This window comes from Notothenia rossii (genome assembly GCF_949606895.1).
Source record: "Notothenia rossii genome assembly, chromosome: 10".
In the NCBI taxonomy this organism is placed as follows: Eukaryota; Metazoa; Chordata; class Actinopteri; order Perciformes; family Nototheniidae; genus Notothenia; species Notothenia rossii.
In genome coordinates this window covers 62,731,628-62,744,996 of record NC_136908.1, presented here as the reverse complement: position 1 = coordinate 62,744,996, position 13,369 = coordinate 62,731,628, and the positions used below count along the sequence as shown (strand labels likewise).

At 40.3% G+C, this 13,369-nt stretch overlaps 1 protein-coding gene across 1 annotated transcript in view; it reads left to right on the top strand.

Moving 5' to 3' along the window:
- Positions 1–13,369, top strand: part of trhde.1 (thyrotropin releasing hormone degrading enzyme, tandem duplicate 1) — a 179,564-nt gene that overhangs the window by 106,736 nt on the left and 59,459 nt on the right. Inside the window, exon 7 of the mRNA XM_079656583.1 lies at positions 1,208–1,321. Coding sequence (XP_079512709.1) covers positions 1,208–1,321 — 114 coding nt within the window. The remainder of the gene's footprint in view (positions 1–1,207; positions 1,322–13,369) is intronic.

Here is a 13,369-nt window from a genome sequence, read left to right as displayed (position 1 = left end):
GAAACTCGGAGACAAAGCTGGCAGGGACATTTGTTCCCAAATGTTATTCATTCAAGAAACGTTGCCAGCAAACAGCCCGAGTCCAAAAGCATTTCTCCTGTTCGCACGTTCCACTATCAGCGAGGTTCAGTCTATCTCCTACGTGCTCCGCCTCTCATTAAACTTCACCGTTGCCAAAGCCTAAAGAGCAACAGTCCAATCGGGTGTTCGTATGCCATCAGTTTGGAGCAGCATTGCTAGTTTCCCTCCAGTGTGGCTGATGAGTAAAATCTGCTCAGTATGAACAGACGATCCAATGGCCTCTGGCTGTTTGGTCCTCAGATAGATCCCCAATCAGTGTTTTAGGAGCAGCAGGATTTCTCTCTTTCTCTCTTTATTCAAAGTAAGACTGGGGTTGGATTTAATTAAACTATCCCTCTTTTTATTTTCTCAAACATTGTGCCAACATTTTGGAGCAGAATGTTAAAGTAATGCCTTCTGTGGTTATGTTAGCTACGCAAATGACCCCAGAGATGGGAATATTGGTCTTTTGGTCGCCGACTTTGGACAAAATTGGTATTTCCCAACAAATATTGGACGTATTGCCAGGAAGTTTAATACAGACGTTCGTGAACCCCAGTGGAGGAATCCCACTGAATGTGGTGGTCGTCTGACTTTTCCTCTGCCGTTGTCATGAGCTTGAAACACCTTTTGGATCAATTGCAGTAAAAATAATTGTAGAGATATTCATGATCCGCAGAGGATGAATCCGACTGACTTTGGTGACTTTTCCTCTGGAGCCACCATGAGGTTGAGATTGTTGTTTATTTGTGAAATAATGAGGTAAAAACGTGTATTAATGACCAAATTACTGGGTAACTAATTCCCATCAGCCTCAGTTGTATGGGTGTAGAGCTAATTGCATTTTGGGATGGTAACCAGAATGTTGTGTAAATGCCAAAGACTAGTTTCACAAAGAATTCAGAGACACATCAAATGACAGATTGTCAATATATTTCACTATATTCTAAATAAAAGTTGTCTCACATCTTCTTTGTCTAAGATATGTTGTCTAAGAAAGCTCGACAAGTCTCTGAGAGCTTGAGTTTTGGACCCTTGATTCTTCAAACACATCATCAGAATTCGTCTTCAGGAGTTTATAAATCTTTCACGGTTAAATAATTGACAGAAAGAACTCATCATGTCTTCATTTCCTGTGTGTTCCCAGTGGTTTGGTGACCTGGTGACTCCGGTGTGGTGGGAGGACGTCTGGCTGAAGGAAGGCTTCGCTCATTACTTCGAGTACGTCGGCACAGACTTCCTCTTCCCAAAGTGGAACATGGTGAGTGGAATATATTTTATTCATACATAACGAGGTTCTCACACACTTATTTTGTTCCAAACAAGCACATCCCTGTTGGCTTTCAGGCCCTCCAATGCACCTTATTATTATTATTACGTTTATTTATTTGTATCGGATCTTTTATTCAAGACAAATTGAGTTTCAGTTCAGCGTGTCGAGGTGATATATATCAGATATGCTGAAGTTGTCGCTCATGAAATTTAATTTTTCTGACTTCTGACGGCTGCAGGTGAAACATAATTCCATCTCAAGGCTGCAGACGGTCGGACATGAATTTATTCGAAGAATAAAACATTTAAAAGTCTCCAGACGCCAAACACAACACCGGTAGAAAAGCAGCGAATCTGATTTCAAAAGTACATTTATGGCCCGAGATATTTCCTCTGAGATAAACCCAGAAGAGGGATATTCAATTCAACATGTTCTCAAGGAGAGCGTCTCTGCGGACAGGAGTTATTGTGTTTGGGTGGAAAATAATCCCCAAATGGAAAGTGTTGACAGAGAGGTCTGAAGATTATCCGGAGGAACTGGGACACTTTTTGTGGACGCTGTGAGAAACTTAAAGAAAACCCCATTGTTCTCGGGGAGGCGACGGAATAAAACTGAGCGTGTCTGCTTTGTTAGATACCACCGCGGGGGAGAGAATATATGTTTTCCTGACCCTTTTTAAAAACAAATGTATTCAATGTTTTTCTTTCTGTCAACAAATCCCATGAAATCACCAGCAATGTGTTCTGTCTCTCAAAAGTGACTTCCTGTCTCACTCTTTAACCCGTTAAGCTAGCAGGAAACAGTGTCTGAGGGCATGGGCATTTAATAAACTATGAATGTTTAATATCCAACGGGAAGAAACTCATCTAACTGATCTTTTTTTTTTTTTTTTTTTTTTAAACCCACAATGCTAACACTGAGCCTCTGAACTAGCAACGAGCGAAAAATGCTAACAGATTACTGCACCGAAACTCACTCATAAAACCTTATTATTTATCCATTCTGCACGTCCAACCCATCGATCTGATCGTGAGATGACACAGAATCGATGGGTGCAGACATTATCACTCAATGATACGAACTCGCCACGTTATAAACAAAAACAGACATCAAAGCATGTGGCGCTAGGTAGCTAAAAACGCTAACATGGCTCACCTGTGTCGTAGTCTGGTCAAAAGTGGTCTTCAATGGCATTGAAACGATAAAAACGCTGCTGAAGTTAATCCATAGGTTAATCCAATGTGTCTGTGTCCCTTTGAATGATTTCTGATCATCCATAAGCAATAAACCTGCTTTTCGGTTTTCAGATGTCAGAGCGAGAGATAGCTTCACTCTCATGCAAAACTGCGTGCGCGAAGCCCCCACCTTTTTGTTTTACCCTGTGTGTGTGTGTGTGGGGAAATCCCCCTTCGATTCGATTGGCTCTAACGGTTAAAAATCAGCAAAATCGACAAAGGGGGGCCAGAGATATGGAAAATCCACCCAAATGATCCCAGAAGTGTTTTTTTGTGCTAAATCTGTCTAAAAATTTCAAATATCACTAAAAAAAAAATTAAATTTTTTTTTGGGGACGGACACTATAATTTACAGTTTTTAACTATGTTCAATCTGGATTTTCTTTCAAATAAAAAACATCTATATCGATTCTGACTTTTCTACATCCAACTCACAGGTTTATCATTACTTTGAGAGAAAAGATGATTCATGTCACCCTGTTAGAAGGGAAGATGTGGTCATTTATTCTGGGAATGTCATTTTGGAGCCTGAGGCCTGCAAAGCGGGCTCAGGGCTGAACAGGTGAATGCTCCTGGGTGATCTTAATCTTTAAAGGGGCCCTATTCTACTTTGTAGTGTGTTCTATAGGTTTGATATTCCCAGATACAGATCCGTCTGCTCGTTCCTGCAGGCGTCCTCTTCCTCTTTGTTGTTTCAACACAACATCACTTTTATACAGTGTGTGTTTATGAGATGAAAGTTAAAACAGGCTTTTGAAGAGGAGGAAGTCCTGAACTCTTCCTCCTGCTCACGGATCAATATCTGATTTCTGCAGACGACGCTCCGGCTGGTTTATTTCATTCTGCTCACAAATGGATGCAGGGAGTGAGTCAGCGCAAAACAAAATGAAATTAGAAGAAGAATTGCTCCTCGAATTTGCTCAAATATTTCTCTGAGAAACTTTAAATCACACACACACACACACACACACACACACACACACACACACACACACACACACACACACACACACACACACACACACACACACACACATACACATACACATACACACACACATACACATACACACACACACACACACACACACGGTCTTTGTGTCTGCCTTGTGATTTACTCCCAGTACAGAAGTGTGTAACATGGAAACACCTTATCTCACACACACACACACACACCGCCTGTTTCAGAGCGACTCGGCGCTTTTAAAGCCCTGTCAGAGCGTTCTGCACCGCTGGACGCTTTAATAGAAACAAAGTGTTTCTCCAATAACCCGCAGATAGTCGGCTCTGTTACTGATAAAGCAATTTATTTATAATGCAGGGTTTTATTTAAAACGAGTCTCCATCTGCAGGGGGGGGGGGGGAACTACCGGAGGACATTAAAATCTAATGTGAAAGAAAGTAGTTCCTGTTTTACTGCCATGTATCAGCCTGGTGGCTCCAATTGTTTGGTGCAAATCATACTCAAGCCGATGAGAATGTGCGGACTCGCCTTTCTAATCAATATCATACAGAAAACTTGAGAATGAAAAAAATCTATTTATTTATATTGATATAAGAAATTAATCTTAAATAACAAAAGTGAAATTAAACAAAGATATTTAATTGAAAAAAATCTAAATAAAATAAATATATTCACATCATCAAGAAAAAAATCCCCAAAAAGATCAAATAAAATACATTAAACACAATTAATCATTAGAAAATTAAACTTAATATTTATTTTACATTCTGACATTTTAAGGGTTAAACTAATTACTTAAATAATAATCGAAACCATGCTTATATCATACTGGATGTTGATGCAACTCAAGCAGAAATTCTGCATAATGACTTTTTTCATTTCTATTTAGTTCGTTCTCTCCATACTTTCACTTCCTTTTTTATCACAAGTTTTCCCAGAGATCATAAGTACTTTTTAAACCTAATATCTGTGTGTTAGTGCCGTGTGCAGAGCCGCAGGCGGTCAAAGGCGACGTTTCCATCGCAGATAAGTGATGGAAACAAATAGACTCGTCTCAAGGGATCAGAACGTATGAAATATTCATGATTTAAAGAAGAGAGCCGAGGACGGTCAATATGTATCTGCCGCTCGCCTCACACACTCTAAAACCTTCCTGCTCTTTACAAAGTGTGTGCACATGTTTAACCTTTCACACACATGTCAGCTCTCTGGTGTGTGTCATGTTATGTCACAGATCAAATAAAATATTATGACATGTTCTGAATGCGGAAAGATATCCAGACGAGAGGAGCGGCAAGTTTGCACTCTTTCCTTTTGGTTGTTTGATCAAACTTGGGCACCAAATGTTTTAGGAACTTACTGAGCCTTAAGTAAATGTCAATATATCGTATTTTTCATAGTTTTTCTGCAATTTATTATGACTTTGTGACACTTAAACAGTCGCCTGCGTGTTCTTAAAACGTATACATCCTGGCTATGCAGGGCAAAAGTTAAATAAAATAAAATCTGCATTTAAATGATTTTTGTTTTAACGTGCTTATTGGAGATGACTCGACACTTCTGGGACTCTAAATGAACAAATCAATCGGTCAGATAAACACTTTGCTCTGAATGAAATCCTTTCTGGGCCGTCAGGAGCGGATCTGACTAATTCCTGGATATCTTTCTTGGACTGATCCCCCCTCAAAGGATTGGGAGAAACACAGCGCTGCTTTCATTAGTGCAAAACACACACACACAGAGACAGAGACACACACACACACACACACACACACACACACACACACACACACACACACACACACACACACACACACACACACACACACACACACACACACACACACTCACACACACACACACACACACACATGCAGGTAAACAGACACAGATTAAAACACACCATCAAGTCATTAGTTAAATGGCACATTTGGACGAAAGAGAGGAAAATGAGACTAAATGAGACATCAGCTCTAATTAACAGGGACTTTAAGTCACCTGGAGACGGGGGACGGGGGGGGGTCCATCTGCTCAATATGGCTGCTAGGAACCAGATGGACCCACATGTGGAGGACAGCTAATGGGCCAACAGTCGGTGTAAACACACACACACACACAGATGGAGAGACGGGGCAGCAGATGTTGAACTTTTGAAACGCCTCCTCTCCTCCGCCCTTCGTCCCCCTCGTTTATTTTTATTTATTTCCGTGTCATTAAAACAGCTCTCTCTCACTTTCACCCTGAACGCTGATTTATTTCCTGACAGGCGTCGCACATCAAATACAGTTTAGGGTCAACGTTATTATTAGAGCTGTAGTTGCAAAGATACTGCAGTGCTGAGTCATGCTTCGTCTCCAAATATAACTGGGTACAATATATATATATATAACATGACACGGCAGATATGTGCCGTGTATTTATGGACTGTGGGGAAATATGTATATAATACTGATATAATAATGTAGAAACGGCTCGTATGCTAACTAGATTTATTTCAGTGATTGGTTGAAGGTAATACACCTATAGAAAATAGTCAACTTTTCCAGATTAGGGAACTCAAAGGATCTAAACTGGGTATATTTTGACCACATATTTGTTTTAAACTACTTATTCCTGGATCATTTTGGTATGGAGCGCTGAGACCCTGACATGCGAGTAATGTTTGTTTTAAGCCACTGCATTTACCTCCTTTAACTTTGATCAAACCCTTACTTAACGCTGTACTTGAATTACTCTGACAATATCTCTTATATCGGGCTTTCCAGCTAATCCTGGAAGTTAAAATCAGCCGTTACCCTTTCATTCGACACAAACACTCTCATGGCTTTCAATCAGACACACTTCACCAGGGGAAAGGCTTCCCTTACCCAAAGAGAATAAGATCTGTGGTATGTTACCAGAAGTGTACGAACAGATCCTTGGATCCCCGTACAAAATAAACCAATTAGACGTCTGACTTTGGAACCAAGGCTGAAAGATGTTGATTTTCCTTCATACTAAGTGCATGACTTCTTGATAAAAGCTGTGTCCTTGTCAACAAACATAACCTCTTATTTCTAAATACTCAGTTCGCTGAGTTCCCAACAACAAGCCCGTATTTATTTTCTAAGAAAGACTCACCTTCAATTCAAAGTTTTCTAACATATTCTGCACAAACCCAGCTTGCATTACATGAACAGAACACGTGTGGAGTTCTCTGTGGTTGCTCTGTGTTTGAGGGAGTGGAGAAAGCTCTGAAAGCCTCTTGAACACATTCTCATCTTTCTACCACCTTTTCAAATCTCCTTTAAAAGCAGCTGATAAACATTTGAATAGAGCCAGCCTTAACAAACACAGTACTCGATGACTTGTGAATGGAAAAACCCACACAGTGACCTTTCTTATGTAAAGTTTATTTTATAAAGCACAGTCGGAACATTGTGGGAGGTTTGATCACTCACATTACTTATGTGACCGTCTACGTTTCTAAAGAGAAATGAGAAGAAACGGGAGACGGGAGTATAACATGAAATATAGAGAGCAGGGGGTTTCAAAGTGTGGGAAGGTGAGCCTCCCCTCAGAGAACATGAGAACAGCCGCGCCCCCCCTCCCAATTCTTATTGCTGTTATTTGTATTATTGTTGTTGTTGCTGCTATAATGCGGGGGCATTCAAATGCATTTCAAAGAAGTCCAGTAAGAGAACATGGTGTGTGTGTGTGTGTGTGTGTGTGTGTGTGTGTGTGTGTGTGTGTGTGTGTGTGTGTGTGTGTGTGTGTGTGTGTGTGTGTGTGTGTGTGTGTGTGTGTGTGTGTGTGTGTGTGTGTGTGTGTGTGTGTGTGTGTGTGTGTGTGTGTGTGTGTGTGTGTGTGTGTGTGTGTGTGTGTGTGTGTGTGTGTGTGTGTGTGTGTGTGTGTGTGTGTGAATCTATCGTACTGACTCACTGACTGCACCCATTTGATTGGCTGAGTAGCGTCACCTCCTTTAAACATTAAACAATAACCTTTTAAAATCTTTTTATATTTATGTTTTAAACATTTTACATGTTTGACATTTTCAACATGGTGGATAAATCCTTATATTCTCCCGGCAACACACTGAACTTTGCCTCCTTCTTACACTAACCCTACTTTAGTGGGAACAATGAGTCTGCATCGGATGCACACAGGAATAAACGCAGATCATCCTCTGGCTGCAGCTTGACCCGGTACTAGCTTTTGATCAAAGTCAATGCGGAAAACCAGCACTCACACTTGAGGTGGAGGGGAAGGGAATGAGCACTTCACAGCCTTGTTGGCGAGGTGGGGGAACTCGGTCTCCACAGGCAGCCGAAAGTGTGCAAGTGGCGTTTTCTGTCAGACGCCGTCTCCTCTCTCACTTTAGGTAACTTCACCAATAATCGATCCATGATGCCGCTCACATAAAGTAAGCTGAAGTTAACTCGCTAGATTTCACTGATTCTCGTTATTTTTTTTTTCTGCTGCACCCCCCCTGAAGCTCTCTGGCGCCCCTCCCCCCCCCCCCCCCCCCCTGGGAGGCGCGCCTCACACTTTGAAAACCGCTGATATAGAGGAAACAGTAAGGAACAGATCAGATACAATCATGGGAATATATTGGATGAAGACTCAAAACAAGATTACAATAAATAAGGATTAGCTCGTTTAATGACACATCTAAACTCTGTTGACTGAACCAACTGATCCGCTAAAGGACACTTTGTTGACCAACTTTGTTTTGCCAAAAATAATTAAATATTTAACTAAAGTCTGGCAAAATCTGAGCTGGAAGAAAACAGCTTCCTGTAGATACGTAATTGCTCGTTTTACTGTTAGTGTTCAGTTGTATTATTATTATGCTGTTAATTGTAATTTTGTGGGACAACAATTTCCTTCGGGATAAATGAAGTCTTATCTTATCTCATCTTTCCCACTCTGGGCTCCATTGTTCTCCACAATCAGTCGTAGTACTTTTGAAAGACCGTTGATGGCCTCGTTACAGAACTCTGGGGTCACCGTCGTGTCCCAAAAGGTCTCAATCGCCCCGACGAGCTCCAGTTTGGTTCGTGGCTTTGCTTCCTTTCTGATAAAGTCTTTCATCGAGTGCCAGACGGGCTTCAGAGGGTTCAGATCCGGCGATCCTGGAGGAGTTCTGACCCAGTTGATTCCTTCAGACTCGATGCAGTGTTTGGCACCGGTATGCCTCGGGTCGTTGTCCTGGAAGAAGCGATGATCCGGTCCGAAACGTTTCCTGATGTACGGCGCGGCGCTCTGTTTGATGATGGTCGTCTCAAAGTACTCCGTGTCCATGATTCCCTCAAAGGTCACCATCGGACCCACGCCTTGTCTGGAAATCATCCCCCAGGCGCGGATCTTGACGGGGTGTTTGGGCTTTCGCCTGGTAAGAAGAAGGCCGTCTCCTTTGAAGTGAAATGTGGGTTTGCGCTCGAGAGTTAGCATCGTTACGTCTGTGAAGAGAACGTCATGCCACGTCTCTCCGGACTGGATCCACTGAAGCGCTTGACTCAGCCTCGCTCTCCTGTTGAGGTCTTTAGTCGCCGGGTAGATTACGTTTTTGCCAAATTTCCATCCGAGGTCCCTGCGGGCGCGGCGGACGCTCGTCACGCTCAGACGAACGCCAAAATCTGCTTCGATTTTCTGCTTCAACGCTTCAGCCTTTATCTTTTCGCTGCCTTTTGTCACATTGTCGATGGCGGTCAGGATGTCGCTGTTGAAAGACGAAAGGCAAACATTAGGAACGGAAGTCTTACCGGATGTTTCATTGATTTTGATGCAAAGCCAAGAAACAGTTTTACTAAAAGTTGTAATTATTCAGATTCAGGTTCTAATTATATTTCGTTACTTTGCAGCCCAAGCCCTTTTCAAACCGTCCGTGACCCGGTTCCTAGTATGTCCTGTCACGGCAGGTCACTGTAAGGAGGATTTCTGCTCTACACAAACACATGAACCAATGTTCGATGGCTACGGATGGATGTTTCCATTTAAAGAATATAAGATACCAGAAGTGTTCGTGAAATTCTTAAAGCAAAACCAATATGAATAGTTTTGATACCGTTTCTTTCACGATACTCAATAACAATCAAACTGAAGCCCCACATATTGACTTGTACTCTGGCCCTTAAACCAAACACAAAATAAATACAAAATAAGTTGGTCTTTAGTCTTTTTTTAAGCAATTATATCTTCTTTTTTGCTGTTCTGACTTATCATAGTTTATTGCTTTGAATTTAATGCTACTATCCAAAATATTTCAACACAAATATCTTATGAAAGTGTTTCTCTAAAAGTCATAGTGATAAGTGTTTCTGACAAAGGAGCCTGTACCGTTTCAGAGGCTTTGATGACCCTGCAATGCAGAGAATGTTTTTCTAAAAGTTATTCCTGTTAAGATTCACTTCTGTTAGCTCAGACAGGAAACAAACTGTTTACCTGACAGATAGTTCAGTTACAGTTACAGTTCAAGAGACTCAAAAGTGCCATCATAGTATTTCTTGTCATCTCAACTCCCTAATATTTGAATTGTAGGTCACTATGAGAGGATTTCTGCTTTACAGAGACACAGAAACCAATGTTTGATGGCTAGAGCTGGATTATCTATTTAAAGAATATAAGATACCAGAAGCGTTCGTGAAATTCTTAAAGCAAAACCAATATGAATAGTTATGATACCAAACAAAGCTCTGGGTCATTCTAAGCCAACATGTCTGCATGTCTCTGGTTGCTCTGACCTCTTGTTTTTAAATTCACTTCTACATATTATTTTACAGTATTTCTAAAATTGGAATACCTTAAATATTTCTCCCTTTCTATTTCTTCTACGCACAAATATTATATATATCATTTTCTCTATTTACTGTAGGAACGGCCAAACAAAACGTTACGACTTTTTGTTTCAGGATGATAACATGTATTTATATTTAAGTATCAGAGCATCCGATTGGTTTGACAACATCAACATTTTAAATTGTTTCTCTACAAGTTGTTCGCTCTTACCGGTGCAGTTTCCTGGGCCACGAGCTGCGCGGCTGTCTCTCTTTGAAGTGATATCTGACCGTCCTCAGAGACACTTCGATTCCCAGGCTTTTGAAATGTCTCTGGATCTCGTGCGCTGACTTCCCGCTCGCCCTCATCAGGCGGATCTGGTGTGAACTCTCTCTGTTGATGTGCGTCATCTCTCTGTGGAGACCTGCAGATTGGAGGTGTTGATGATCTTATGCACACTTAAGGAGAAGTGGGTGTGGTTCAACAAGTATGCAACAGGCAGGCCAACCAATAGGATTCAAGCCTGTCTTCTCTACCCTTCTGTTGTGTTAATGTCATTTGTCAACTTTACTTTTCTACTATTGGTTCATGTTGGAAGGATTCTTGTTCATTACAGTGCGTGCATTTTCCAAAAGGCTACGTGCCTGAATTCTAAGACGGATAATGGCCATTATATTGTTTATATTAGATATAATATTTCAAATTGTTTCATTTTATTTTTAATTGTTAATTCTCTTTTCCAGTTTTTTTAATAATAATAATAATAACTTAGATTTATATAGCGCCTATCAGAGGACCCAAGTTCAGGAGTAAAACAAGCAATCAGACTAACTTAAGTATTTTAAGCATTGTATTATAATTGTATTATTCGGAAGAAAGAATTTCCCAAATTGGGATCAATAAAGTATCTATCTATCTATCTATCTAAGTATCTATCCATCTATCTATCTATCTATCTATCTAAGTATCTATCCATCTATCTATCTATCTATCTATTCTTTCCTTCCTTCCTTTATGCACCAAAAGCTCCTTTAGGTCTGCCAGGTATTGCTTTTATATTGCTTGTTTGCGATGGGCTTTTCAGTTAACTGGTTAACTGGTGGTTAAGATAAGATAAGAAGTACTTTATTAATCCCAATTTGCAAAATCAAAACAAGGCATTACAAGAGTAGAAAGAAACCATTCTAACATCTACACATCTAAAAGAAATATAAATAAACAAGCATTACAGAGTTAGACACAATACAGATGACTGTGAAGATAACAAATCTATAAACTGTCTGACCAATAAAAACACTATTGAAGGGCCAATTCGCATTTATTCAGCCAGTATACATTTCCATCTACTTAAACCCCAGGGCTACAAGATCAAGATCCTAAAGCCAGGAGATTATCTACCATCCAGTCTGAAAAGCACATGATGAATATAATTCACATCAGAGTTTCCTGACTTTATTCTTATACTGCCAGGCTCTCAGAAACCGTTACGACACTGGACTGATTATTATTTTCCACCCATCGTCTTGCTAACAATATTCCAGCAGCTGTATCACGACAAACCTCACAGTTACACGCTTTTGATTTGCATTGCCATCTCCACTGGTTAGAAACAGCTCTCAGCATTCTCTGCATACACAAATGTAGTGTGTGTTTATTTGCATATAGAGCGGGATCTGAACACAAGTAGTCTCTGGAGACGCATGCAGAGACGCATCTTAATGCAGGTCTGAGCGGGACGATGACACACCAATGGCCCATTAGAAGTGAGAAGCAGACACTCTCTAATGCTAATGGTGTGTGTTCAGTGAGCGGAGTACGAGAGAGCTCCACAATATACTTGTTTTTATGTAAAATACATTAGACTGCCCAGACCAGTGCTGTGTCATAGGGAGAATGGCTGATCTAATTCAAACACAATGACTTAGCATGGACTAACAGGGCAATATAAAGCAGAGACAGATACAAAGGTCAAAAAGGTCAAAGAATTTGAGGAATACATCGGGTTCAATTCGGCAGTGTGTCCTGCTGTAAAAAAACACAAGAGCCTAATTAACATGTGGTTTTAAATTAGGAAATGCAGATGTACTTTTAGTACTGGGAAAACATCTTCAGACTACCTTAAAAACCTTCAACATGTGGACATGCTGAAGTTTCTGAAACACAGAATAGTACTTTAAACATTTCTTTGCATATTCTTAAAGTCAGCTCAACGAAATCCATTTCATGCAAGTCAACTCATCTTCCAAGAAGTAGCATGATCCACTCTGTAACATCTACATTTTGCATTTTAATGTTGATAAACAAGTTGAGCCCCACTGGACCAAGAATTAGCCAGATTTCTTTACATTTTCTATGTGTATTCTTAATTTCAGATTAATTTAAAGTATATTATTCAACAAGTCCACCCACCTGCCAAGAAATAGCCCGATCCCAGCAGACAGTGTAAAATCTAAGGCCTGATTTATGCTGTTCATAACCAATTTAAATCTTATTGAAACTTTTGTTTGACTGGATTTATATTCATTAAAATCAAATCTACTTAATAAACAACTTTGAGCCACGCCGGACCAGGAATTAGCCAGATCCCAGCAGAAACTGTTAATTAAAAAGAAGTTCCTGTTCAGTCAGTTCATTACCGACTAAAATTTAATAAGTCTACAATTCTATTGCTTAACTAGATAGAGGTTCATTAAAACCAAATCTCCATAGTAAACATTGTAATCCATGAATTAGACATAGCCATGCTTCTCCGGATTTAGCCTGATCCCGGGGGTAATTTAGACCGAGCTCGTTACAGCTCGACATGTTTGCCGATGTATATTAGAAACCTGAAACAAGAGAGGAGAGGAGAGGAAGTATGAAAAGGAGTAATGAGAAGAAGCGGACGCAGTAAGACGGGGAAAAGAGAGGAAGTAGAACAGGAAATATAAAAGAAAAAGTAAGGAAAAGATCGGATACAATGAGGAAACCGGTTAGGGAAATAATCATGGGAATAAATGTGAAAACAAGATTACAATAAATAAGGATTAACCCGTTTAATTATACATCTAAACCTCTGTTTACTCAACCAACTGCTCCGCT